At 47.5% G+C, this 27589-nt stretch overlaps 1 protein-coding gene across 2 annotated transcripts in view; it reads left to right on the plus strand.

Moving 5' to 3' along the window:
* Window positions 1–18835: 18835 nt before the first annotated feature.
* NT5DC1 (5'-nucleotidase domain containing 1) overlaps window positions 18836–27589 on the plus strand; it is a 112352-nt gene continuing 103598 nt past the window's right edge. The window contains exons 1-4 of one of the 2 annotated variants that reach the window (XM_072739399.1): window positions 18836–19026; window positions 21135–21226; window positions 23653–23724; window positions 24773–24879. In XM_072739399.1, coding sequence (XP_072595500.1) covers window positions 18934–19026; window positions 21135–21226; window positions 23653–23724; window positions 24773–24879 — 364 coding nt within the window. In that variant the 5' untranslated portion in view covers window positions 18836–18933. The remainder of the gene's footprint in view (window positions 19027–21134; window positions 21227–23652; window positions 23725–24772; window positions 24880–27589) is intronic. The other variant, XM_072739407.1, reaches the window with a different exon arrangement.

Genomic DNA, 27589 nt, shown 5'->3' on the forward strand with positions numbered 1-27589 from the left:
TATATTGAAAATCTCCTTTAAAACATTTATATGTATAATTGTACATGGCATGGCAATTTAGACTTGTGATTGGTGTAATTGGTGTCTGGGTCCTTAAAATATAATTTTGGGAATTTAAGCAAGTCTCAGAGGCTTAATGTTACTTGGAGAATCATCAGAGTAAATGTATTTATACAGTTAAAGCCTATTAGAAAGTGGCTCTCTGGGACCTCTGGGTGGCTCAGCCGTCGAGCGCCTCCCTTTGTCCCAGGGCGTGACCCTGGGGTCCTGGGATCGAGTCCCTGCAAGGGAGCCTGCTTCTCCCTCTGCCCGTGTCTCTGCCTCTCTCTCTGTGTCTCTCATGAATAAATAAATAAAATCGTTTAAAAAAGTGGCTTTCTTTTCCTCAGTTGAAGTTCAACCATGAGTCATACCTTGTTCCCTATATTTACAGGATGACACAGTTACAGGAACCATATATGTATATTTGGTTCACTTTAGCACCAAAAGCCTATGATCTGTATGCTATGCTCATCTTTAGAAAGGAGCATTACAGTATGGCTAGTTGTACATATTTTTACATCTTCTCAACTGATCCTCAACCTCCTTAAGCAATGGAAATTTCAGAATACCAACCCAAACGAGTATATATGAAGCAGGTTACGATTCCATTCTATAAGCCTAGCCCCAAATATGTAGAATGTGAGACGAACTTCCCTCTTCTCTACGTGGGCCTCCAGCAGAGGATCTGTCTTCAACCCCTGGAGGTCATCTGCTGAATCTCTGCTAACCAGTTCATGTCAAAGGCAATCAGAATTTTGTCCAATTACAAAAACACTCATCCTCTAATCTATCAAAAGCAATTGTGTATAACTCTCATGCTTTAGAAGATTAAATCACATGCTATTAATGGGCCATCTGAGGGAAGCATACTTTAGTGACTTATAAAACAGTAGCCTATCAAGTTATTTATTTCACTAGTCCTTGGAGCTTCTCTCTTCTGCATCCCTGAATCAACAAGTACTTACTGAACTCCTACCACGTGTCAGGCACTGGGTTAGTGCTTGGGGATATAAAATTAAACAAAAGAAGCATAGTCTTTCCTGTGTAAGGACATTATTGCAACCAAAAACTGTGACCTCATTAATATAGCCGAGGTAGAAGGAGGTAGAGATCTAAGTAAGATATAAATTCTTTTGGAAAGAATGTCTCCCTCTTTGAACACCAATAAAAAATAAATTTATTATTAAAAAAAAAAAAAACAGAACATAAAGACTCCTAACTCTGGGAAATGAACTAGGGGTGGTGGAAGGGGAGAAGGGTGGGGGGTGGGGGTGAATGGGTGACGGGGACTGAGGGGGACACTTGACGGGATGAGCACTGGGTGTTATTCTGTATGTGGGCAAATTGAACACCAATAACAAAATAAATTTATTATTAAAAAAAAGAATGTCAAAAAAATAAAAATAAAAAAAGAATGTCTCCCTCTTTGACTTCCACTATAGTTTTCTTCTTCTATAATTTATTCAAAAACATATACTCACTGAACATTGCCCACAAGGCAGCAGGCGTGGTGGGTTGCTCTGGAGAATGCCGACATAAAAACAGATACAGAATTTGTAAACTAGTAGAGGAGACAGTATTAGACAAAAACTTACAGAAATAATTAATAGATAATGCTTGTTTACTAAGAGTCATGAAGCAGAAATACAAGCACTAAAGAGGACTATTGTACTCTATTCCAGACCAGAGTCTAGGTCTATGCTTGTTCATCTCTGTACCATCCACAAAGCTTGGAAAAGGACACTGAAAAAACTGGCACTTAAATGAATATTTGTTGAGCGATTGAGCCCTGGATTTCAGAAGTAGGTCAGAAAATATCCCTCTTGAAAAGTGAAAACATTAATCAAAATGACTAGGTGTGGTATTTATTATCCTATTCAAGACTATTTCCAGTTCTCCTCTTCTAAGCGTGTTGTAGAACTGTCCTTTCCTATCCTTTTGAGGACATGCATGACCATATTACTTGCTTTTAAGATTTTTTTTTTGTCTATTTATTTGTGAGAGACACACAGAGAGAGGCAGAGACACAGGCAGAGGGAGAAGCAGGCTCCTGCGGGGAGCCTGATGCGGGGACTCAATCCTGGGACCCCGGGGTCACACCCTGTGCGCTCAACCCTTGAGCCCCCCAGGGGCCCATATGACTTGCTTTAACCAAGGAAATGTTATTAGAATTGATGTGTATCACTTCCAAGGAAAAGCGGAAGAGGAAGTGAGCAGTTCAGTGCATTTCCTTTCCTTACGACAACAAGGTTCTAGCCGAGGGATGATCTACTAGCCTCGTCCTCTGGCTGAGCACGCCGTGGAGCAGAGCCTCACCCACCAGGCAGTTACGTATAAGCTAATGGAGACATAATCTTGATTGTTTTAGCCTCAGAGATTTTAAGGATTGTTAAGGATCGTAGCCTTTCGCCCAGCCCTAACTGCCGGACAACCCAGATAAAGTTAGACACCTGTAGGAAGTGTGTGTAATGGGGGTGGGGGTAGGGAGGAGACACAGCTACAGGAATGTAGAACAAACTGCTGGTAAGATTAGAGAGACTTTGCTGCCCGGTCCTCAGCAAAAGACGTGCGGTGCTCCTTTCAAAGGGATCCTAGAAAATGTAATATGTCTGGCACGAGAAAGTTGATTAGCATTTGTGTGTATGCGACTGATAACTCTTAAAAGAGAGGACGAAAAAAGGATGTTGTCAATGTGTCTCTCTACTCTGATTTTAATCACCACTTATCATTGCAGAATTTTGGTAAGCATGAAAAAGGCTCCCACGCTGGAACCTGTCAGACGAAGTTACCTGCTGAGTAAACACTCGATTTCCCTGTCCAGATTCTGTATTCGCGGAGCAACTTGTCTCTGTTTTGGATTCTGGAATAGATCTTATTAGCCCTGCCAAATATACCTGTTCCTAGGAACTAATAACTTGACACATATTTGATAAATCACTCTCCTGTGAATATAATTAGTATATATTTTATAAACCTGACCATTTGGGGATAATTTGATTTTTAAAGTTTCTAAATATACATTATTGAGAATGAGGCCCTACATCAGAGTCACTTCTACTAAGGTACCGATGCCCCAAAACACTCAGTCTGAAATGGCTGTCAGCCTCGTGTGCTGCGACATTGGGCGCTGGAACACAACACTGTCATTGTCTTAACTAAAATAGCAGCCATGACTGGAAAGAGTTGTATAGGTTGAAGTTACGAGAAATAAGAAGCATTTAAAATAATAATATTGAGCTTTAAGTTAGACATGATGCAGGAGTCAAACTATTAAATGTTAAATTGTTGAAAGGACTGCTGAATTTTTAAAAATAATCTTTTCAAACTAGACTATCTTTTAACATCTAATGTATTTATTTTTTGACATTTGTAAAATATTGCCATCATGAATATTTTAAGAATTGGTACTAGTGTTATGTATTTTATGGGAAAGGTACTATTTTTCTATGTTATACGATTCATAAGCTCAACCAAATTCTTAAGTATAATTTTATTATTCTCAAAATCCCATTTTCTTCCAGTTAAATATATTCTTAATTTTATACAAAGGAATGTAAGAGTGGGGCAAAAATTCATGTAACAGATATTTGAAATGCAATGAACTTGACTACAGAATTATCTATTCCCTTAAGCAACGCGTTTCAATAATTTTTCTCAGGTAACGCCATATGTACTTACTGTACTGGACAAAATTCAATGGAGGAGAAGTATAGTCAATGATTTCGAAAACCGTAACTGGAACCAAAGAAATGCATTGGACTTCACATGAAACAAGATGCCTCAATACAGTAAAAGTAATGAAAAATAAATTTAGCACAAATCATTGTTAACAACATTAAGTAACAAAAACAGTAAACTTATTAAAGATGAAAGGTAAGTGGCAGTTAACTGATCATTTTTAAACTATTCCAAGAAAACCCTACAGTCTACGGCTTATTTTCCTTCGTGCATAATATTATGTAGGAAACAATTTTTCAATTCATGCAATAATATTTATACTGCACTTTTCCATATAAATGTGCTCATAAATATTAATCAATTCCCACGACACTGTGAGAAAGCTAAGAATTATCCAGAGTTGACAGACTGAGAGCTTAAAATGATGTTGGGCTATGATGCCAAGGACTGCTGAGGGAATTAATAGGAGAGCTGACAACAGACTCGAAATCCTGGCTCCTGGCTGCTGCCAGGGTGAAGGGAACTGTCACGAGCTTCCCTGTCCTGTCCTGACTCCCTCGCTCCGCGGTGACACCAGGCCTCACAGGCACCTTCTCCTCGGTTACCCCGGCAAGGTCACAGTCTTCCAGCCTCGTTCTGAGGGTCAGTCCTCCACAGGGAACATAAAGAGCACTTTCAAGTCCGTTTTTCAGAAACCCGCTTCAGTAGGTCATCCCTGAGTCCGAATGACACAGACTATTTAGAGCCAAGAAGGACGGTCGTTGCCTTCTGCGAGGCTAAAAACCAGGACACCCGGACTGACTTCTCTGAACCCTCAGCGATGAGTATCTTCGCACACTTTTAATCTGAGGGAGCTTGCAGTTTGTATGCGGACGCTGGTGACTAACTGTCCCGGTGACTCAAGACCCGAAGGTCTCTCGGTACCGAGGACTTGCTGTGTCAAAACTAGGGGGGTCCCAGCAGACCCAACTGTTGGTTGTCTAACCTCTAGGTAATGAAGTACGCCGACGCTTCTTGGTTTCATGGGACTGGTGAGATGAACGTAACCAGGTGTCTTATTTCCGCAGGTAATCAGATAAACATTCGGTAAAACGAAATTTGAGCAAAAATTCCCAAAGTATTTCTTAAACATACCCGTTAGGGAGCTGTGGCCAAACCTTCCTAGGTAGTAAGAGTCTCACATACAGTAGTCGAACTGCCGCGGGGTAGGACCATCGGTGTACGGAAATCCCATACTGAGAACTCAAGACTCTATCCTTGCATAGGGATCAGACGGGAGACGTCTAATTCCCGTGTCCCACCTCCAGGACTCTTCCCATCTGTGGCCCTGCCCTCAGCCATCCTATTTTAGAGCCCTCAAGAGTCCTACAGAGTCAGGGACATGGGAAACTGCGCAAGGTCCTCCAGGACACACAGGAGTCGGAACGGCTACCCCGGTTCTCTGCCGAGGCTCCCCCACCTGTCGAGCCCTCTAGGTGAGATCCTCTCCTGGAGACTGTAGTCTGGCTGGCTACCACCTGGGAAGCCGGAGGCGCTCCCCGCTCTGGGGTCTCTCATCATCCCCTCCTTCGTCAGTGCTCAGCCAGGAGGACAGAAGTAGACATCAGGCTCATTTCAACCACCCAAGGAGGTCTCAGTGCTCACCTGGGCCCCTCTGGTGCTCTTCTTCCCACCTCCTTGTTGAACTCTTCCCTCCTTTTGGGAGAGACACCAGCTGTGATGTCATCAACCACCCACTTCTCCACCGTGGATGGAAGAGACCGCTGGGTCCCCTGGTCCCCTGGTTCCGGCTCTTCTACAGCGACTTCCTAGCCGTGTGACTAGGAGCAAGTTTGTTTGTTAATCTTGTTTTTTCAACCTTTTTATTTTTCTTTTTAAACTTTGTTTCCTCGTCTGGAAAAATGGGGATTTTTATAGGATTTGCAGATATAGGCTGTTCTGAGGTTTAAATAAGTTAATAGATGTGAGATGCTTATAAAAACTTTGACACAAAGTAAGCCTTCAGTAAGTTAGTTAATAATATTTTCAATTTTGTTGTGATTATTTAAACCCGAGCTTTGAATTATAAAAACAGTAATAGTAACTTTTTTTTTTCTTTCTCAGGAAGCTGGTCCTTACAACAGAAAGCCTTTCTTTTAAGATTCTTGTTTCTGGCAAAGACTCAAAAGTCTACTTTGAAACTCGGGTGAAAAGATAACTCTTCATTTAGGGTTCTTTTGTTTCCTTCTCTCCCTAGGGACCTAGATCTCAGTCTTTTGCTCCACTTCCAACTATGAGAGGAGTGTCCCTCAGCACCAAATTAAGGAGCAAAGAGAAGAAAAATTACTAGGTGATATTATTGCCCTTTGCCAGCTATGTGACCTTGGCAGGTGGCTTAAATCCTGAGCCCTGGGTTTCCTCGTCTATGAAATGGGATAATAATGATTCAGTGATTGAGTAAATCAATCAACAAAAACTTGCTGAGTTCTGTGTTTCAGAAACCTTGTCTGGTCCTGGAGATAAAAACATGAACCAGACCCAGTCCCTGCCCTCACAGAGTTTAGAGCCTCGCATGAAAAAGATTAAACCAACAATCACAGACAAATCTAGTAAGTTCAATTGTCTTGAAAGCGGTAAAAGGGACCTCAGCCTGGTCAGGGTGTCCTCCTGAGGCAGGGACACGTAAGCTGAGACCAGGGGTGGGGAGTGAGGTGCGCTGGGGTAGGGGGCAGACGGATGGCGACGGAACTTAGCCAGCTCTCTTATTTCCGTGGGTAATCACGCACACGTAGGGCAAAGTTAAATTTCGGTAAAAAAAATTTTGAATTTGTCATAGTAAAATAATGCCATGTGCAAAGGTGTGACACCGTAAGGAATCTTGGGACTTCCCACAGGCTGAAAGAGGGCCGTCGCGACTGGAACGAACAAAGGGAGGAGCGGGGGCAAGAGGTAAGGAGGGAAGGTCGAGGGGCCAGATGTGCAGGCCCTATGGACTCCAGACTGTGAAAATGTAATGAGATAATAATAATGAAGATAAAATTTTGGCACATAGCAACTTTTCACTCAACAGTGATTCCTTCCTGCAAACATAGAGTTCCTTACCTTCATCATCGTTTTTCTTAGTGCTCTTAATTTTTCAGTACATTAAGCTGAGTCACTTCACTCACACATTCCCATCTTCCATGTGTCTCCTCCAGTCTATGACCATTGCCAAATAATGCAAGATTTTTTTGAAATTACTCATTTTTTCCTTACAGTATGTTATGATAGGGGTCCTATATATGAATATATACAGATTTATGTGTCCTACTCATATATACAAGTTTATAAATGTTAAACAGTAAAGGACAAAATTACTTTTTGTCCTTTAAATTACTGAGTAGTTTGCTCTATTCCGGAGCATTCCGTATCACCTGTCATTCCACACTTCACATATTTTACTTACAACTGTGGTGTCTTTCTCTAGATTTTAAAAATTATTCCATTACTAGATTTTTAGGCTTTTTTTTTTTTTAACAAATGAGAATGTTGATTTTTAAGATCTGTTTCGGTCTTTGTACGACTCCACTGATAAAGAAGCCCAAGGTATGAGATAGCCCAGAAATACCATGCTGAATTGTCCCGGATTGGTCTAAGGCCTTTGTTCCATTTCTTTAGAAGATGGAAGCTAGTAAGTGAACCCAACTGCTCAAAGGCCACGTTTCAGATGAACCTTCACGTGTGTTTTTCTCAGACTTAAGTGGTGCGGTAACGTGGCTGCACCGAATGTCCTGGCAGACACAGGCGCTAATCATGAGTATGTTGTCATAAGAGTGCTCTGCGCACTGATTCTCGAAGTTAAAATAACAGCAGCAACAACAGCAATAAAATGTCTTTCACTTTGCTGCCAATGTGAATCTGAACTTGTCAAAGGGGTTGATCAGAGCGAAAGAAGTAGGAAGACAATATTATAAATTACTCTGACGATACGCATCTGCATTCTCTTGAAAAATTCATCCCCCAAACAGTAAACATGGTTTCAGCTTCCCAAGAATAATTCTACATGGTTCATATGTCAGATCGACTTTCCAAAAAAATATAAGGAATGAAATCTAAAAAGTCTTCAAGTTTACCACATTAGATTCATGAAGTAATTCACGTTGTACGTATGTGTTTTTACCTGTGATACAGGTGCTGTGTTTCACCTTCCCTACAAAACAGAGAGCTGAGGCTCAGAGAAGTTAAGTAACTTACCTGGATCACACAGTGTGGGTCAAGCCCAAAACTGTTGCCAAGGCAGCTGGCGCTGAAGGCCTGGTTTCTTTCCTGGCAGTGGAAGGATCATTTCCCGCAAGACTCACCTGACAGTAAAAATGCGGCCCTGAAACTCCAGTCCTCCTCACCTCACCCCGGGGCCCAGGGCTGCCGGCCTTTCCTTTCACAAAGATTCCTGTCTCCTTCAACCAAACCCGCAGGCAAAGTGGTCTTGAAATCCCAGGACTTCCTGGCCACCCCACGCATAGCTGTCATTTGACCTTTGTACGTAGGCTCGCACTGTGGATTTCATTGGGTCCTTATTACGGCCTCTCTCTTCTCTGACTGAACTACGGCGGCCCCTGACTTCCTTCCTGATCCTTGTATTCACTTGCACGTCCCCTTACTCAGGGAACAAACAGTTCCCGACTACTTCCTACACGCCAGAGACTCTGGGGCCACCACACAAAGCCTGTGCTTCGTTCAGAGATGTGGAATCACCTTGCTCGGCCGCACATCTCCATGCAAACCCTGCCCAGGGCCAAACGCCTCCATTTGTTCCACCCACCACATCAACCCTACTTGCAGCAGTTGCACAAAGCCAGACACTGGTGTGTCTTAACAAGACAGTGTACATCAGACAATGCAACTGCAGGGAAGAGGCTTTCTGACCCAGGACGAGAGTGTCACGTCTTCTGGATACCCTCAACCTTTGAGCAGTTATGAACATGGCATCCCAGGATTTGCTAAATTTTCAAGCTAGAGGTATTTAACTCGTTGGGCAACACTGTTGTTCATGCTCAAGGTCAAAGACAATAAAACGCTCCCATTAAGGACAGTGTTGTTCCATTTCTAAAGCCCCTTAGCCAATTAAAAATAAATAAATAAATCTAACCAGCCTGAGTTCAGTTATTGGATACAAAAATATCCTAAAGAGTTTGGAAAGGATTCCTAATAATAATAATAATAAATAATAATGATAATAAAACATTTGTTGTGAGAGGCGGGGAGTTATGGTGCCAGACTTTCTGTTAGGATTTAATCCCCACAACACCCCATAAATGAATACCTTATTTTGTTAGACTTTCAAATTTGTGAAATAGAGAAAACACAGGGGAAAAAAGCACATGAAACTTAAATTCACAGCTTAACAAACTATTGCAAAATGAACGCTCTGGTAACACCTACTCAGATAAAGAAATGGAATATTCCTGATGGAAATTCTGCAGGACCCTTCCACATCATAGCACCATCCACTCCCCAGAGCCAAACACCTCCCCGGCTTTCATGGAATTCAACTTCCTTCCACTTCCTTATGGCTGCACAATCTAATTAACCATCCATCTCTAAAAATATCATTTAATTTTGACCATTTGTTGGGGGGGGGGGGTCATACAGTAGCTGTTCCATTCTGCTGAGCCTCTTCTGCTTGACATTATGTCATTAGGAGTCATCTGTTTTGTAACATGTGTCAGAGGGCCCTTCACATTCACCTCCATGGTATAAAGTTGGTTGAATGCACCACAACTGTGTATTCCTCTGGGCTACAACTTTTGGATTGTTTCCAGTTTGGGGCCATTTTGCACAAACAATGAACTGCTTCGCATATGCCCCTGCTATACAAGTGTACACGTTTTTCTCTCTAGTAGTGAAATTTCTGGGCTGTGGGTTCTGGGTTTCCTCACCTTCACTGGATATAACAGAGGTTGTGTGGATCGGTACCTCTACCAACAGCTCATGAGTTCCCGCGCTCCACATCCTCATCTGACTTGTATTACCAGGCTTTTAATTTTTGCCAGTCTGATGAAATGTAGTATCTCACTGAGGTTTTAGTTCTGATTTTTTCAGGTTTCTAATGATACCGAACATCTTTATTTATATTCCATGTGTGTGCCCTCTTTTCTGAAGTGTCTACTTGGGTATTTTGCCCAAAGAAGAAGAAATAATCATTCCTATAAACTAAGTAAAAAAAAAAAAAAAAATACTTCAGGAGAGAGTGATCAATAGGACAAGTGATGCTTATTGGTAAAATAAAATGAGGACTGAAGATTGACTATTGGGTTGAGCAAATGGATATCACTGATGACCTAGAAGATTGGTGGAATGTTGGGGGGGAAGTTTGTGTGCTTAAGAGAGCATGAGAGGAGGGATCAGAGGCAGTGAGACAAACTATTTCAATCAGTTTTCATGAAAGGGGGGCAGAGAAATGGAATAATCCGTCTTAAGATGAGAAAAGTAACAGCATGTTTGTATGATGGTGAAATGATTTAGGAGAAATGAAAAATGTAACAGGAAAGGACAGTAAAGTTTTATTGCACAGCAGCATTAAGGACTCATTGAAATACATGTGCAACGGTTGTATGTATTTTCTTCTGCCGGGATTAGTTGCTCAGGCCTAAATACAGAGAACGAAAAAGAGTTGGATTTAACTCATGCATCTGTTACCCACTGCTGCATAACAAGTAACCCCAAAACTCAGTGACTTAAAACAATATTTATTATCGTTCAGGAATCCACAGTCAGCTAGGTAGTCTTGCGATATGAACCAGGCTTGGTTGATTATGGCTGGGCTCACACAGGGCCGACGGTCAGCACATAGGTCGCTGGGGACTCAAGGATTCTGGATGGCCTTGCTCACATGTCTGGTAGTTTACTGGCTCTAGACTAGGAGGACTTGAGTGACTGAGATAAGGATTCATCATCCGTTTGGGTAACCGACTTTATTCACATGGCAGTAGCAGGGGTTCCAAAATGAGTGTAGATTCCCTTAACACCTCTTGGGACTCAGGCTCAGAACCGACAAAATGCCCTCCCCTCCATGCTGCTGATCAAAGCAGCTCACGAGACTAGACCAAATTCAAGGAGAAATCGATTCTATTCCTTACGTGAGGGCTGCAGAGTCTTACTGCAAAGGGTATAGATAGATACAGGGAAGGATTACGTTGTTTTTTAATATCTGCTACTCCCAGAGCATGAGTTTTCACTAGTTTGAAGAGGTGAGAAAGCAATACGGGAATTAAGGATGTATCAATTAAGTGATTATAATGATACTCGATGATTATTCAGCTGGGAACAAAAAAAAAAAAAAAACAGAACATAATAGCAATGAAAGCAAAGGAGGTGGCAATCATTGGGTTGTAGATACCAGTGCAGCTCAAAGGACTGGAGTTGGAAACAAGGACATGAGCTAGCGGAACAGAAGAGGATAGTAACTGTGAGTGAGAAGATCGTCATAGATGAGGAGTTAAAAAGAATTGAAAGTCTCGTCTATTATAATCATTAAAAAATAAGAAGTGGAGATGAAAAATTACAATGAGCCAAGAGCTAAAATCAAGGCATGGGAAATGTGAAGGGAGAGCTGAGACAGATTGATAAATATATATAAATATTTAAATATGCAAACATACGTGTGTAAATATATGTAATCTCATGCACGCACACATGTGCAGGGGGCAGGGCAGGAGAGAGAGGGAGAGAGAGGATCTTAGGCAGGATCCACGCCCAGCACGGAGCTTGACACAGGGCTCGATCTCATGACTTGGAGATCATGACCTGAGCTGAAATCAAGAGTCAGACATCTACCTACCTGCGTCACCCAGGAGCCCCTGGAAATATTTTTCGAAATTATGTATATACATCTCGTACGTTGGGACAGACCTGTAAGAACAACCGTCCAACTTACAGTCATTACTTCTTGGAAGACAAATAATGTATTGAGTAATGGTGAAAGGAAATTTTCACTTTCATTCTATTTGCTTCTTTTTTTTTTTTTTTTTTTTTTTGCTGTTTCATCACATGCGCATACTATGCATCAATAACTTTAGTCTAGAGGAAAAAATCCGAAAGGAAAGTGAGATAGAGCTTTAAGAAAAGCAGAAGTGCCTGGCTTCCTGTCACATAGATCAGGATTTGAATTTCATCTTGAAATGAGTATGTTCTTACCTACTTCTGTGTTTTGATGATCAACTGAGGTCATTATTTAACATCCTTAACACGGTATCTGGCACGTAGAAGAAGCTCAATAACGTCTGGTATTTATGCACCCACTGACCAGCCCCCACCCACATGCAGACACAGCCCGTGCACGTGTGCCTGCTTGCACGCCCCAAAGAGAGAGGGGGGATGGAGAAGGACACGTGAGGACCCAGAGACTCCACAGCACGTGTGCACTCTCCTCAGAGTGCTTTCAGTTTGGGGGTGAAAAAGAAGAAAAATAAAAGGAGAAAATGGACATGTTTTTTATATTGCTTAGCTGGCTAATTTCCAGAAGGGACTAATAATAAATTATGCATTTATTGACAACTTCACTATCAGGAGCATTTAGTCCAACATTCTCATTAAGAACGCTTTGCATGTCCAAATGACATTTTAAAAATACGGCTCTAAGAACAGGAATCAATCACAGCGAACACTTTCCAAGGGCCAAGAGTCATAATGAAGAGAGTTTAGCAGGCAGTGTTATCTCAATACAGACAGAATCTATGAATAGAAACTAAGAGAATTCTGCAAACCTCATGATAAAAGATCAGCGTGATTAAAATAAGTATTTTTCTAAATGATGTACTACTAAAAATTAAGTGTTGCTGGGTTAATTCCTAGGTCCCCAAAATGTTGGCTTAGGCCATTTTTACCCTGTGATTGTGTGGCCTGCATGTGAGTTCTTGGTGTGGAAAGTGAAGAGTCTACCAAAGGCCAAATGGAAAATTAGCGCCTGATACTTATACTAGTATTTGACAGAACTAAAAATGAATGGCTGTCAAGACACTGCCTGCAATTGTGGCTCCAAGAGATTAAAATCTTTATTATAAACCTGTGAAATAGAAATTCTGATTTATTGACTACTAAGAACATGGGATCCAGAGTCCAACACAGTGCCTCCTGCCTCCAAGTTAAAGCTTCCCCGGCCTCATTCAAAATTTCACAATGAAAAAAAAACAAAAAGCAAAACAAAAAAATTTCACAATGGAAGAAGATGTAGAAATTAGGAAATGGAAATTCATTCATTCATTCAATGGACATCACGTACCAGGTTGTGTGCTAGGAATTGAGATACAAAGACGAACAAGACATAGTCCCCAATTATAAAATAACTTACACCTACTAGAAAACAGATACAGGTATAGCAATGACTTATTAATCTTTTCACTTTGCCAAAAAAAGAAAAACTGTTAATAGTCAATGTCCAGGGGTTACCTGAGATTTTTCTGGGACAGAAATCTTAGATGCCTACAATTGGGTTAAATATGTCAACACATAATAAATCATTTCTAAGACTACTGATACTCTTTTCCACATTGCTTTTCAAAAGGGCTGGCATGGAATATTTTTGTTAGAGGGAATAATAAAAAAAAAAAAACAATAGTGGAGGAGGGTGGATGAGCAGGAGATATGCAATTTTTCATGCCTTTTTTTTTCTTTTTTTAAAGATTTTATTTATTTACTTGACAGAGCACAAGCAGGGGGAGTGAGAGAAGGAAGGGAGAAGCCGGCTCCCCATTGAGCAGGGGGGGCTCCATCCCAGGACTCAGGGACCAGGACCTGAGCTGAAAGCAGGTGCTTAACTGACTAAGCCACCCCGACGCTCATTCCTGTGCCCTTTTTTTCAAATATTAAATAAATATCATTACTTTTAAGAAAATTTTCAAACATCTAATTTTACAGATAAGAAAAATGAGACAAAGTAATTAAAGAATCAAAAAATACAAACTTGGAAAAGGTCTCGTGATTCATTTAATGACACTCCTGTACATCATGAGAAATACATAATTGGAGAAAGATCAAAAACGAAAATACACAGGTGAGATACATTCAGTCATTTAAGTCAGAAAAGTAAACATCCTGCTCAAGAGCTCTGGAGACAAAGAATTTATGGGTCCTTACCAGAGGCACGAGGAACTCCACAATGACCGCGTCATGGTTTGTATGGAATTCCTGAAATATGTGCATATTTGGATGCCCTTGAGGACTGCAAATTTTAACACATTTAAATATCTGAAAATTTGGTATCGAAACGTTAGTTAGGAAAAAGAGGAAAGAAGGGCCATGGATGTAACCACCATTTCTCTACGCTCACATATTTTTTGCTACTGTTACCACCAAAATGCTAACCAGCCTCCAAAAATACCTCCTAGATTTCCCATAATCCCGTAGGAACACCAAACCCTAGATAAGAAGGCCTGACTTAAATGTACCCATTATCCTTTGTTTAGATATTTTGCCCAGACTAGTATAGTATTAAGAGTAACAGATTTCTTTGTTTCCAACTTTCCCCACCACTTAAGAAAGTAGTGAAAGTTTTCTCTAAGACCCAGCCGGCAGAGGAAGATTTCCTGTAGCAGAAGAGACAACCTCTTGGTTTTGCAGTCCAGCATGGACTCCAGACTCTTCAGGTAGAAAAATAGTCTTGGATGCTGCATTAGTTTTCAGGGCTTCCGTCACAAAATACTGCAGACTGAGTGGCTTAAGCAATGGAATTGCATCTCTCACGGTTCTGGAGGTTAGAAGTCCAAGATTAAGGTGTCAGCAGGCCTGGTTTCTTCTGAGGCCTCTCTCCTTGGCTTGCAGACCACTGCCTTCTTGCTATGTCCTCGCACCGACTATCTTCCTCTGTGCTTGGTGCCCCCCGGTATCTCCTTGTGGGTCCAAATTTCCTCTTCTTATGAGGACATCAGTCAAATTGGATCAGGGCCCACCCTAGAGCTTCATTTTAACTTAATGACCTCTTTATAGGCATCTCCAAATACAGTCACTATAGGTACGGCGGGGCGGGGTGGGAGGGAGAGTTTTAACACATTAGAGGGAGGCACAACTCAGCCCATAACAAACACCAGGACGCATCCATTTTTCAAGTTCTGGGCTTTCTGCAAGGAAAAAAGTTAATTAAAAAAAGTTAATTAAAAAAGTTAAAAGATTTTTTTGTAAGTTGGTTTCAGAATAGACAGAAAATACATGTCTCAGGTAGCGTGGCCGACCCGTAACCAACAAAAGTGAAGCACATCGATTGCCAGTGAAGCCAGCTGTGGCTGACGCTGTGGGCCCCGAATGCCGACAGCGGTGGACGAGCAGGTGTGGACGCACCGGCCAAGCCCACAGGCCTGTTCCCAGACCCCCAGGCAATACGTGGGCCCGGCTGCCGTCTACAGCCCCCACCTCCCAGAAGGAGGCCGACAGCCCGCAAGAAACTCGGTGTAAACTGAACTAGCTGCGTTCATCCCGAGTTTATCCATATTTTTTTTTCCAACTTAACTGCTGGGAAATCAAGATTTCCCATCATATGCTGCTAAAGTAGATTATTTGAACCTGACCCTGAAACTCAACATTTGTCCTAATCAATTAAATTTTAATCCACTGCTACATCCTTAAAGATCTTCCTGAATCATAAATCTGCCATTTGGTATTTGAGCTCTCTCTGCAGGAGCAGCTCATTTCATACTTTAAACATTTAGATATTTATTGAAATACCTTCATGAGAAGTTTCCTATCAAAGGACTTCATCCCACCACATTCTCTCCCTTCACCATCAAAAATAAACACACTCAGGACGCCTGGGTGGCTCAGCGGTTGAGCCTCTGCCTTTGGGATCGAGTCCCGCATCAGGTTTCCCACAAGGAGCCTGCTTCTCCCTCTGCCTGGGTCTCTGCCTCTCTCTGTCTCTGTCTGTCATGAATAAATAAATAAAATCTTAAAAAAAATAAAAATAAAAAATAAACACTCACACACAAAAATAAATATATACACAGGAAAAAAGACCACAGTAAAATTTCTAAGTAGGTGTCTCTTCCTGTGGCAAGAACAGAAAGGGAGAGTAGAAAAATCACTTTTTTTAAGTTAAGAAACTTAAGGGATTTAAAATTCCTAAAGAAATCAAATGAAAAATCTTCCTCATGCAGATCTACCGCCATCTTACGGCCACCGCCCAGTATTACAAATCTGCTTTTGGTTCTATTTAGCTAAATGACTAATATTTAAGGGCTACCGAGTTTAATGTTTAGGCATCTATGTATTTTATCTTTTTCAAGTTACTAAATAAACTTCATTGTTTTCCCTTAAGCAAATTAATGGAAAGATGTGGAGAGCAGATCATATAAAAAGTTAACATTACAATGTTTACTTTGGGGTATTTAGAAAAACACTTTTTTTAAAAAATGTTTTCTGGGGAGTGGGGAGAGAATCTTAAGCAGGCCCCATGCTCAGGGCCAAGCCCGATGAGGCCTTGATCTCATGACCCCTGAGATCATGATCTGAGCTGAAACTGTGAGTTGGAAGCTTTTATTTTTAAGATTTTATTTATCAGAGTGAGCGAGTGAGCACCAGCTGGGGGAAAGGGTAAAGCGAGAAGCAGACTCCTCGCTGAGTACGGACCCCGACGCGGGGCTCGACCCCAGGACCCCGGGATCATGACCTGAGCCGAAGGCAGATGCTTAACCGACTGAGCCACCTGGGTGCCCCAGAAAAACACATTTTAAACTAACGAAAGAATAAACAAACAGACCTCCCCCCGCCATTTAGGGATCTCTCAAATACAAACACAACCTGCCACATTTGACCCGACGACATCAGTCAGGGGCAAATCTCCCTAAGAGACCACCACAGACGCAGGGGCTGAGGTCCAGCATCAAGGTGCCAGCTGGGAAGGTTTCAGGTGAAACCCTTCTTTTTTAAATTGCATGTGCATATCCGGTGTCATTTCCTCTTTTTGTACGGACACCCTCGTGTCAAATGAGGGCTCTACTCTGCTGACCTCATTTAACCGACCTCAAAGTCCCTATCTCTAAATATAGTCATACTGGGGCTTAGGGCTTTAGGGTATGAATGGTGGGGGGGAGGGGAGCCCTGCGACTCGGCCTGCGACACTGACATATTTAATGTATCACTCCAAGAACAGAAGTCAAGTGGCCGAGGAACACTGAACTCTTGGTTGATAATAGAACAGCTGTGGTACTTTATCAGCCCGCGTACAAAACTTTATCAGTACAGTATGAAAAATTCAACTTTTGCTTAATGTACAGGAAAAAAGGGAAATATTTTTAGTTGAAAATAAGCCTATGAAACAAAAAAAGCCCTATTTTTAGTTGAAAATAAGGCCTAGGAAACAAAATACAAAACATTTGTATTTAAGTGCAGGGTCAGGAAGGGAGTTGGGGAGGGAAAGGGGACCGTGGCACATGCTCTTAAAAGGACTCAGAATGAGGTTTGAGGTATAGGCCAGGAAAAGCGGATACAGCTCCAGGAGGGCTAAGAGCTCTCAGGATGCCTGGAGCGCGCGGTTGGCTCAATTCTGGCCCAGAATGTGCACGTCTAGACTCCCTAGCGCAGAGCTCTGGGACTGGACGTGAGGAACGCAAGAAATGTGACAGCGGTCACGCCCCAAGGAGAAATGTCTGTCAATGAGCCTGTCCCGGGGGAAGGGCCAAGTGCAGTCCCAGGGACACCCACATCATGAAAACCAAACCTTCTGTACTTTCCCCTCCGGCGACGGGTGCACCTGTTACTAAGGTTACAGGTTACTAAGGTGAGTCCCTAAAGAGCCTATTCGCAGGTCAAACCAGATGCCCTTCAGGGAAACCTGTGGCCTCTACCTGGTGGTTTGACCTTGGCAGGAATAGTCTGGGGGTGGAAGAAGAACACTAAGGTCCATGCTCCATGGACAAGACAGTCCTAAGAGGGGAATAGGGACAAGCTGTGAATCAATCCAGGTTCTTCTCTTTTGTTTTTGTTTTTTTAAGATTTTATTTATTTATTTGTGAAAGACCCAGACAGACAGACAGAGGCAGAGACAGGCAGAGGGAGAGGTTTTTCTCTTTTGATTCACAGACGTTAGGAGCACGGTTGTTGGACTCTTATCAGTGAACAGCTCAGTCTTCTTGTGGATTGTTTCCTCTTCCTGCTCCAGAGAGATCTGTTTGGGGCGTTTAAGAGTTAGAATGGAACAACTATACATTTTATTCAAATGGGTCCACTAGGTATAACAAGTGTCCTACCAAATTGAACTATTTATTGCACTAAATCAATCCCTTGATTGGCCTATTGGTCTCACAAGGATCAGCATTTCTAAGGGTTAAAAGTCATTCTCAATGAATTATATTTTCATTATGTCCTAACTATTGACATTTTCCCCCACTGGACAGTGTTCCTTCAGATTTAACCCAGTAGTACAAAGATAATAGACTTGCATTTTCTGGTTTTTTTTAAATGATACTGTGTTTTCTCTTGAATAATTTTAAGGATCTCAAAGTCCTGGCCTTTCACACGGGGTCTCAAAATCAAATGGTTTAAGCATCCACCGTGACTTTCATCCTATGGGCCTAAATGGCACCCGGAGACCAGGGGCCGGGGTGGCTTGGGGGCAGGGTCGGCGGGTGGGCGCGGCAGAGGGGCGCGGGGCTCGGCTGCCTGCGGGGCAGGGGGGGGGGGGGGCCGGGGCGGGGAGCCCCGGGGGTGGGGGCGGGGAGAACGTGCCCGGGTGGCCGCGGCCCCGCCCCCGCCTCTGGCCACGCCCCGCTCCTGGCCCCGCTCCCCCAAGGCTCCGCCCCCTCCTCCGCGGGCGCCCTACTCCCTGGCCCCGCCCCTTCCCTTCGAGCTCCGCCCCTTCCCTCCCTGGCCCCGCCCCATCTATGGCCCCGCCCCGCTCCCTGGCCCCGCCCCTTCCGCCGAGCTCCGCCCCGGCCAGGCCCCGCCCCTTCCCTCCGCGGGCGCCTCGTCCCTGCCTCCGCCCCGCTCCTTGGCCACGCCCCTTCCGCCGAACTCCGCCCCTTCCCTCCGCGGGCGCCTCGTCCCTGGCCCCGCCCCGCCCATGCCCCGCCCCTTCCGCCGAGCTCCGCCCCTTCCCTCCGCGGGCGCCCTGCTCCCTGGCCGCGCCCCTTCCCGTCGAGCTCCGCCCCGCCCAGGCCACGCCCCCGCCCAGGCCACGCCCCTTCCCTCCGCGGCGCCCCGCCCCCGCCCGCGCCCGCCCGCTCCCGCCCGCCCGCTCCCGCCCGCGCCCGCCGGGCTCGCCGCGCAGCCATGGCTCAGCACTTCTCGCTGGCCGCCTGCGACGCGGTGGGCTTCGACCTGGACCACACTCTGTGTCGCTACAACCTGCCCGAGAGCGCCCCGGTGAGTGGCGCGGGGCAGCTGGGTCCGCGGGGCCTGCCGCCGCCCCGCCTCTGCGCGGAGCCCGCCTCCCCCGCGGCCGCGCGGAAGTGAGCATCCCCGGCCTGCGCGGTCGGCCCCGGGGGGGGGGGGGGGAGGGGAGCCCCGGGGGGGGGGAGCCCCGGGGGGGGGGGAGCCCCGGGGGCCGGGCCGCAGGGCAGCGGGCGGCGGGGTGCGCGCATCAGCTCGCAGCCCCCCCCCCCCCCCCGTCCCCGGGCCCGGCCGCGCCCCTGCTGCGCCCCCCCCCGTGTCCCCGCGACCACCTGTCGGGGTCGAGCCCTGCGGGGTCGGGGGGGCCGGGACCCCAGCGCCGCCCGCCGCGGGGACCAGGTGAGCGCGTCGTGCGCCCGGGCCGGGCCCCACCCCAGGGCCTCGGAGCACGGAGGGGACATCGGTCTGGTCCCGCACCCGCAGGTGAATGGGCCTTCCCCCCCGCATCCTTCTGGTTTCATTAGGAAACTGATTGTAAAAGAATTCGCAGGATTTTAGTCAAATATCTAAGCATCTCGGCCGAAAACCAGCTGCCCAGGAGCCCGCGGCCAGGGCGGACCCGCACCCGCACCCGCAGGCACCGCCCTGGGGCCTCCCTTAGGCTCTGTGACCTTGGGCAACTCACTGCTTCACAATTCTGTTTCCCCATTTATGAAATGACACAAGGAACTGGATTTGCGGCACCAGGCTGTGAGAATGACCTGGGCAATGACCTGGGCAGTAGAGCCGTAGGGCTTAGGGGGCTTAGAGCAGTGCCTGCCCGACGGGGGCTCCTCTGGGCACCTCCAGGCCACTCCTAGGCCTCAGGTGGGAGGTGAGAGCTCCAGGCCCCAGGCGCAGACGGGACCGGTGCTGCTGCCCATCACGGTGAGGCCAGGGTCCCAGCCAGCACTTCAGGGACCCAAAGGTGGTCAAACGAACGAAAAGCCACAGACCCTGTGAAGCTGCTGATGCCCTGTCAGCCCTGGGCTTTGGGGTCCAGACGGCCTCACGGGACCCCCACTGTCCTGGAGGCCTGGGTGGCCGCGCTGGGGCCGTGTGGGTGCATCGTGTCGCACGGCGTGAGCCATTAACGAGTGACCTGGGTCGGGTCAGCTGCGTCGCCCGGGCCCACACGGCCGCGGGTTTTATTAGCTCCCGGACAGAACGGCCCTGCTGGCCTCAGGGCTTTGGGTCCCTCTGCACCGGGGCCTAAGGCGCACCCCCCAGTCGGGGCCTGTGCAGGGCCCCCAGGGCTCTGGACTGGTGGCTCCCTCCCTCTGGAGGGGTCGGGGGGACATCATGAGCCACTCCCTTCACGGCGTCTCCACCGTCTTCGCCCTTGTGCCATCTCACGCCCCAAAGCCTGTCACGGGCTCGCTTAGACCAGGGTGAGTTGCTCACGAATCCTCTTGGACGCCGCCCAGCCCGAGCCCAGCCTGGGCCCAGCCCTCCGTCCTGCCCCAGATTCAAGGGCAGGTGAGGCGGCCTGGGGACCCTCGTCGGAGGGGTACGGGGTGCGGCCGGGATGGACCTTTTGCCTGGTTTTGCTTGGTATATGCAGTTCTCTAAAAATTTGAGGGCAGCTCTTTACAGACCCCCCCCCCCAGCATCCCCACCATCCCCACCCCCGTCAGTGACAAAACCGAAACAACCAGGGAACAGGTTTGTGTCCTTTATCCAGGAGGGAAATAGTCTGTGAACGGGGAAGCACCATGCACCGAGGGTGGGCGCAGGAGAGCCGTCGTGATAGGGTGCTGGGTGGGTTTAGCATGGGGGGGGTTAGATACGTTTACAAAGCCTCGTCAAGTCTTAATGATCTCCCATCCTAAGAATTCAAGAGTAAGAATGATAATCATTCTCGGTTGTTTAACTGGACGCGGATGGTGTGATTCTGCGGCATCGAGGCTGCAGCTGCCTGGGGCTCTCGGGGGCAGGTAAGTTGCTTGTAAAGGGGGGTCAACCTGCAGAACTTCACAGTTATATAGATATTTCTCCCCCGTCTGCCCCATGAGTGACTCCAGTAGGTTTTCAGGTCTATGAAATTAGGAATGAATAGTGTATTTTATATTTAATCTTTATTTCTTCCCTCTTATTTGTAGCTCATTTACAACAGCTTTGCTCAGTTCCTGGTCAAAGAGAAAGGATATGACAAGGAGTTGCTAACTGTGACTCCCGAGGATTGGGATTTCTGGTAAGTTCTTTTTTTTTTTAAAGTCTTCCTATTCTCTCTGGTTCTAAAACGCTGCTGATAAAATTTTAATGCCTCATCTCCTATAGAGATATAAAAGTGAAATGTGAAACTGAGTCAAAGGACAAAATGCCTTCTATATTGAAAGTTTCATGTTTCATGATGTGGAGGGTTCTCGGGAAGTTAAAAATAGAGCTGCCCTATGACCCAGCAAGTGCCCTGCTGGGGATTTACCCCAAAGATGCAGATGCAGTGAGACGCCGGGACACCTGCACCCCGATGTTTATAGCAGCAATGTCCACAGTAGCCACACTGTGGGGGGAGCCTGGGTGCCCAGGGACAGATGATGGGTACAGAAGCTGTGGTCCTATAGATACAAAGGGACATGACTCAGCCCTCAGGAAGGACAAGTGACAAGTACCCACCATGGGCTTCGACGTGGGTGGAACGGGGGGTAGGGGGGATAATGCTGAGTGAGGTAAGTCAATCGGAGAAGGACAAACCTGGTCTCACTCATACGGGGAATATAAGAAATACATATTCTTATATTTTGCACTAAGTGGGGAAAATTAGAGAGGGAGAAAAACCATGAGAGACTCTTGACTCTTCGAAACAAAGGGTCACAGAAGGGGCCGTGGCGGATGGTTTGGTGACTGGGTGACCGGCGCTGAGGAAGGCATACAATGTGATGAGTACTGGTTGTTATATGTTGGCAAATAGAATTTATTTATTTTGCTTATTTGCTTTTTAAAGGTTTTATTTTTCTATTCATGAGAGACACAGGCAGAGGGAGAAGCAGGTTCTATGCAGGGAGCCTGACGTGGGACTCGATCACGCCCTGGGCCGAAAGCAGGCGCTCAACCACTGAGCCCCCCAGGGGCCCCAGCAAATAGAATTTAAATTTAAAAAAAAAAAAATGCAATGGGCAATCAAAAAAAAGTTTTATGTTTCATGAACTAAAGCCTTTTCTGCTTTAAATTTAGACTTGTTTAAATATGTAAATAAGCTAAAAGCTTACTGACTAATTTGGATATTTTTATCCAAAATGTGGCTGAAGTTTGTCACAAGTTTCAGAGGTTATTAAGAATTATCTCTAAAATGTATATTTTTTTTTTAAAAAAAAGTTTGCTTTATCGCCTTTCAAATACAGAACTGTGGAAGAGGAAGCGCCGTCGTGTTTTGGACGTGTGTCTGAGCTGGGACGTTGGGTTTTCTGTAATTTGGGTAGACGTCCCTACGTCTAACTCACGGCTCACTCCTTTCCTGAGAGGCTTGTCCACTTCCCAAGGCTTATTGTGTCCCTCTTCCTCATCTAAACAACAAAATGAAAATCCTACCCTGTGAAGTTGCTCAGTTCATGATAATAATTCTAAAACACACAAAAACATGCAGAAGTAATTCGAGAGCAATGATGTTCATCTCTACCTCTGCCGCGTCTGGTTGGCCCTTTTGTAAAAAGAAGAAACAAACACTTGCCGTGTGAAACCGCCGACCCTGGGCAGTTTGCTGTGGACCCCAGTCCCTGACGCTTCTGACGTAGCCCCTCGTCTTTTGTTTGATTCTCTTGATATCCGGTGGCCCTTATACTTCCTTTTATTATTCATGATAACGGGTCTGTACCCACTTTTCTCCCCAAATCCCACAGGCCTTTTACGGCGAGGAACCCAAAACTTCGTTTTTGACTTTGTCTTAATGGTTTCAATGACATGCCCTGCCCAGAGGGCAAGTTTTTATGACTCAACCTAAATGAAGCCAATTTCTGAAGACTATAGGAGAGACGTGCCTAAGAACGTTTCTGGTGGAACCTAAACGTGTGCATGTGTGCCTTTTATTTAATGAACGGCATTTGCACATTTTAACATACCTATGGACATAGCGTGATGTTCCCTTTTTTGTTTTTTCAGTTTTGGATTCCTCTTTTTTTTTTTAAAAAAAAAAAAAAGATTTTATTTATTTATTCATGAGAGACCCAGAGAGAGAGGCAGAGACATAGGCGGAGGGAGAAGCAGGCTCCATGCGGGGAGCCTGACGTGGGACTCGATCCCGGGACCCCCGGGTCACGCCCTGGGCCGAAGGCAGGTGCCCAGCTGCTGAGCCACCCGGGTGCCCCGGATTCCTCTTTTTCATTTTTTTTTATTTTTTTTTTAATTTTTTTTTTTCAGATTCCTCTTTTTTAAAAGCATGACGATTTTGCAGACTCCACATGCTGTCTTCCATTTCCTCACATGACAGTTTTCCTTCCTTACCTGCTCTGTGGATGCTGCTTAATTTTAGGATTCCTGGATTTTCTTACTTGTTTGACTGCCGTCCGGGTCACATGGGTGGGGAGTCCCTTTGCAGCACTGTTTGAGTTTTTGAAAATGTAGCTTATTTCCTCTAGGGTTAGCTGCGTCTGTGCATTGATTGGTAATCAGACTTTTCTGTTTTAGCTGCAAGGGCTTGGCACTGGACCTGGAAGAAGGGAACTTCATTAAACTTGCAGATAATGGCACCGTGCTCAGGTAATAACCTTTACCTGTCAAGTCAGAACTTCTCCTCCAGGACACTTTGTGTAGCGTTTGCTTGTTAAGGTTCGGGTCAAATAAGAGCATTTTTTTTTTATCACATGACAGATTGTGTGTCTGTGTTTCTTTGTATGAAGTGTTGGAACAGTTTAAGTGGCGATCTCAGGGTCTAGTTGTTTCAGGTTGGCTCACCCGAAATATTTGCGGGAGGTGCGTGGAAGCCTGATAGCTGCCCGGAGAACCTGGGGGTATGTTGGGTCAGAGAAGCACATGGTGGCCTGGAATAAAATTGGGTTTCTTGTATGGAGGAAGGAGGAGAGAACGGGTGTTGGGGAGGGTTGGCGGTCGCTGCACACCTGCCCTTTCTCCCTCCTCGTCCTAAGGGGCGGAGAGCGAGAGCGGGGCCGCCGCCCATTATTTGGTTGCTCGTTTGCACGCAGCTTCCTTGGGCAGCTGGAGCTAGAGGGTCGGGATGCGTGGGCGGGTGTCTGTGTGGACGTGGCCGTGTGCCGCACACAGCGCAGCCGTGACCGTCACCTCGACCGCGACCTTAGGTCCTTCAGGTGCACTTCGCCGTCTTTGGTGGGAGTTGGAGGCCTGAAGCGAGTCTGTCCGTCCTCCCTGTCACCGTCCCTGCCCCGGGGCCGACCCTCTGCCTCCACCCTGTGGCTTGTCCGCACCTCTGGTGCCCGTGTCCTGCCCCGAGCTGGTCCCATGCGACCGCACCGTCCCCCGTCCCTCCGGCCTCACAGCGGCCCTGCAGCGCTGTCCCTTCGGAAGGAGCCCGCCCGGATTTCCCGTTTGTCCTCTCGGTCCTCGTGTCCCGGTTGTGTCACTGCCGCGGCCCCGGGCCGGTGTCGTGGGCTCACGTGGGTGCCCGTGGACCGCTCTTCCCCGCAGAGCTCAGTGCCGCGTCTTGGGAGGGGGCTGCGCCGCGGGGCGGGGACCCCAGGAGGAGCTGGGTCGCGCGGGGCCCTGGCAGGGGAGGCATCAGCGGGCTGGGGGCAGGGGCGCTCACGAGCACTGTCCTGTCTCCCGACGCCAGGGCGAGCCACGGCACGAGGATGACGACCCCCGAGGCGCTGGCCCACCAGTACGGCGGGAAGCCGTGGAAGCACTTCCCGGGCGACGTGGGACCGGCCGGCCGCTCAGGTAGGCGCAGCGCTGTGGCCTTCCCTGCCCGGGACCCCGCGCCGCCCTGCTGCCCCGTCTCCCGCCCCGTCTTTTCTTTCCCTTCTGTTAAGTGACCTCACGCGCTGTCCCGCTGTCGCACTGCGTCAGGAAGCTCTGCGGGTCACGGAAACGTGAAGACCCCTCTCGGAACTGACCCCGGGCACTGAGTCCGTGAGCCGACGCGTGCCTGGCGCACTATTCTAAACAAATGGGCCGGATTGTGACCGTCTGGTTTTCATTTGTTCTAAATCTCTGGGCCATTCCCCACACTACGCTTTTGAAGCTCACCTGCTCTCCAGAAAGCGTAGGGACCCGAGGGGCGCCCGGCTGACCCAGTTGCTGCAGGGCGGCTCTTGATCTCAGGTTGCGAGTTCGAGCCCCATGTTGGGGGTAAACATGGCTTAAAATAAAATCTTATAGGTCGCCTGGGGGGCTCATGGTTTAGCGCCTGCCTTCTGCCCAGGGCATGACCCCAGGGTCCCGGGATCGAGTCCCACATCGGGCTCTCTGCATGGAGCCTGCTTCTCCCTCTGCCTGGGTCTCTGCCTCTCCCTCTCCCTGGGTCTCTCATGGATAGATAAATAAAATCTTCAAAGAAAAAAGAAAAGAAAATGCAGTAACTTGAAAATAGTTGGCGTTACCCCTTGTTACAATTAGGTTTGTTTCGTCACATCCACTGTCTTTTGAGAGTTTGTTTTGTTTTTGTCCTGAGATGAAAGGAAGCAGGTGCTCTTGGTGGAGCACGTGGAGAGGAAGGCAGCCTCCACGTTGGGCGTCGGCCTTCACACGCCGCAAGGCCCGGTGGCCCGTGGAGGTTAGGTGCATGTCTGGAGAGCGCTTTACTCAGCTCGGGACCCGGAGCGCTGTGGTCCTTCCAGAAGCAGGCAGGTGTCGACGACGGTTTCCCAGAAAGGCCAGGGCGCAGCAGAGTGCTTCACCCTGACATCCATTCACAAACGGCCGGCGCCTTGAAGAAGGCAGCAGGAGAAGAGCAGACCCAGGGCCCCCACAGGTTGCTCACGGCCCTGCCCGCCAGGAGGTGCCACCTCCCGGAATGAGCAGCCCCCTCTGGAGCTCAGCCTAACCCAGGAGGACCTTGGAGGCCACCTGCTCCTAACTGGGGTGCTTAGGGAGGCGTCTCCCACTCATGCACTCAGCGGTCAGTGGCGCTCGGTGGTCGGCCAGGTGGAGCTCAGTGGCCAGGTGGCACCCAGCAGTCAGTCAGGTGGCGCCCAGCGGCCGGGTGGCAGTGACACATAACAAAGGCCTGTTGTTCCTGCCAATTGGAAGGGAAAGCTGATACCTTTACAAAGAAATAGTGTTTTTTCAAGGTAGAGACATAGAAAAGAAAAAAAAGCCTGTGATTCCACAGCCCGGTTAATCTTTGTTTACATTAAAAAAAAAAAAATCATGTGAGCGTATGGTTAGAAAATTTAAATGTCATAGAAAAAAAGAGTCAGTTACGTGATAGAGGTTGTGTCTCGTGGGTTAGATGCTGGGATGCTACGCCGCCGAGCCGTCCGTCCGTCCATCCGTTCACACACCTCCGTCGTGCCTGCTGTCTGGCCGTTACAGGCGGGGCTGCGGGAATGCTTCTGTACCTGTATGTCTTGCACTTTGGTGCAAATACATACATTTTTTTTTTTTAAGATTTTATTTATTTATTCATGAGACACAGAGAGAGAGAGAGGCAGAGACACAGGCGGAGGGAGAAGCAGGCTCCATGCAGGGAACCCGACGCAGGACTCGATCCTGGGTCTTGGGGACCACGCCTTGAGCTGGAGGCAGCCGGCGCGAGCCCCTAGGCAGTCCTGGTGCAGATATCTGGAGGGTAAATTCCTACAGGTGCAGCTGCTGGAAGGACATGTAGGTTTGAGGTTTTGAGCCGTGAGGCCAAGTGGGGCCTTCGTCCAGGAGAGCGTGCGAGGCGCTCCCCCCCAGGACACCGAGGGCTGGGCCGTGGGCAGACAGAGGCATTTTACTGGCTGGTGATTTGAGAACCCCGTTTCGGCACCGCTTTTCCTTAGCAGCCAGTTCCCAGGGAGCGAGTCCCTCCACCCAGTCCCCCAACTGGCCGAGACAGCTTGGCACAGCGGAAGGCACGGGGCAGGGGAGCCGGTGGGCTGGGCCCAGTTGAGTCTATTCCTTCTGGGTAAAGCATGTGGTCCTGGCGTCGCTTTGCTCACCCTTCAGTGAAGCCGGTGTCCCCCAGCTGCAGGGGAGCAAGGACGCTGTGCCTGCCCCAGTGCTCATCCCCCTCGGCCTCCCCGGTACCGCAGTCCATCACCCGTCAGGATGGGCTGTGGCGTGGCTGGGGCTCCTGGGCATGGCCTGCATGGGCAGCACCAATGCCTGGTGGGACTGGGGCTGATGTGCAACCTGTTGTATTGAGCCAAGCTCACTGCCTCCCCCCCCAAGGAGCCCCCCGACCAGGAGCGGGGCCAGTCGGAGCCCCCGGCCACAGCCTTGTGCTCTGGGGGCAGTGGAGGCCTTGAGGGCCGTGGGGCCCGGCTCCAGGTCAGGACTGAATGGCCAGTGGGCGACACCAGGTGGTCCGGCCCTCAGTGGCAGGAGGTGTCCCCAGCCCCTGGAGCTCCTGGGTCACGCCCCAGCCAGCACCCGACTAGTGTCTCAGCTCCGCCTGGAGCTCCGTGTTGGTGGCCATGGAGGGAGCGACACAGGAGGGGAG

Source organism: Vulpes vulpes, chromosome 1 (assembly GCF_048418805.1).
Source record: "Vulpes vulpes isolate BD-2025 chromosome 1, VulVul3, whole genome shotgun sequence".
Lineage (NCBI taxonomy): Eukaryota > Metazoa > Chordata > Mammalia > Carnivora > Canidae > Vulpes > Vulpes vulpes.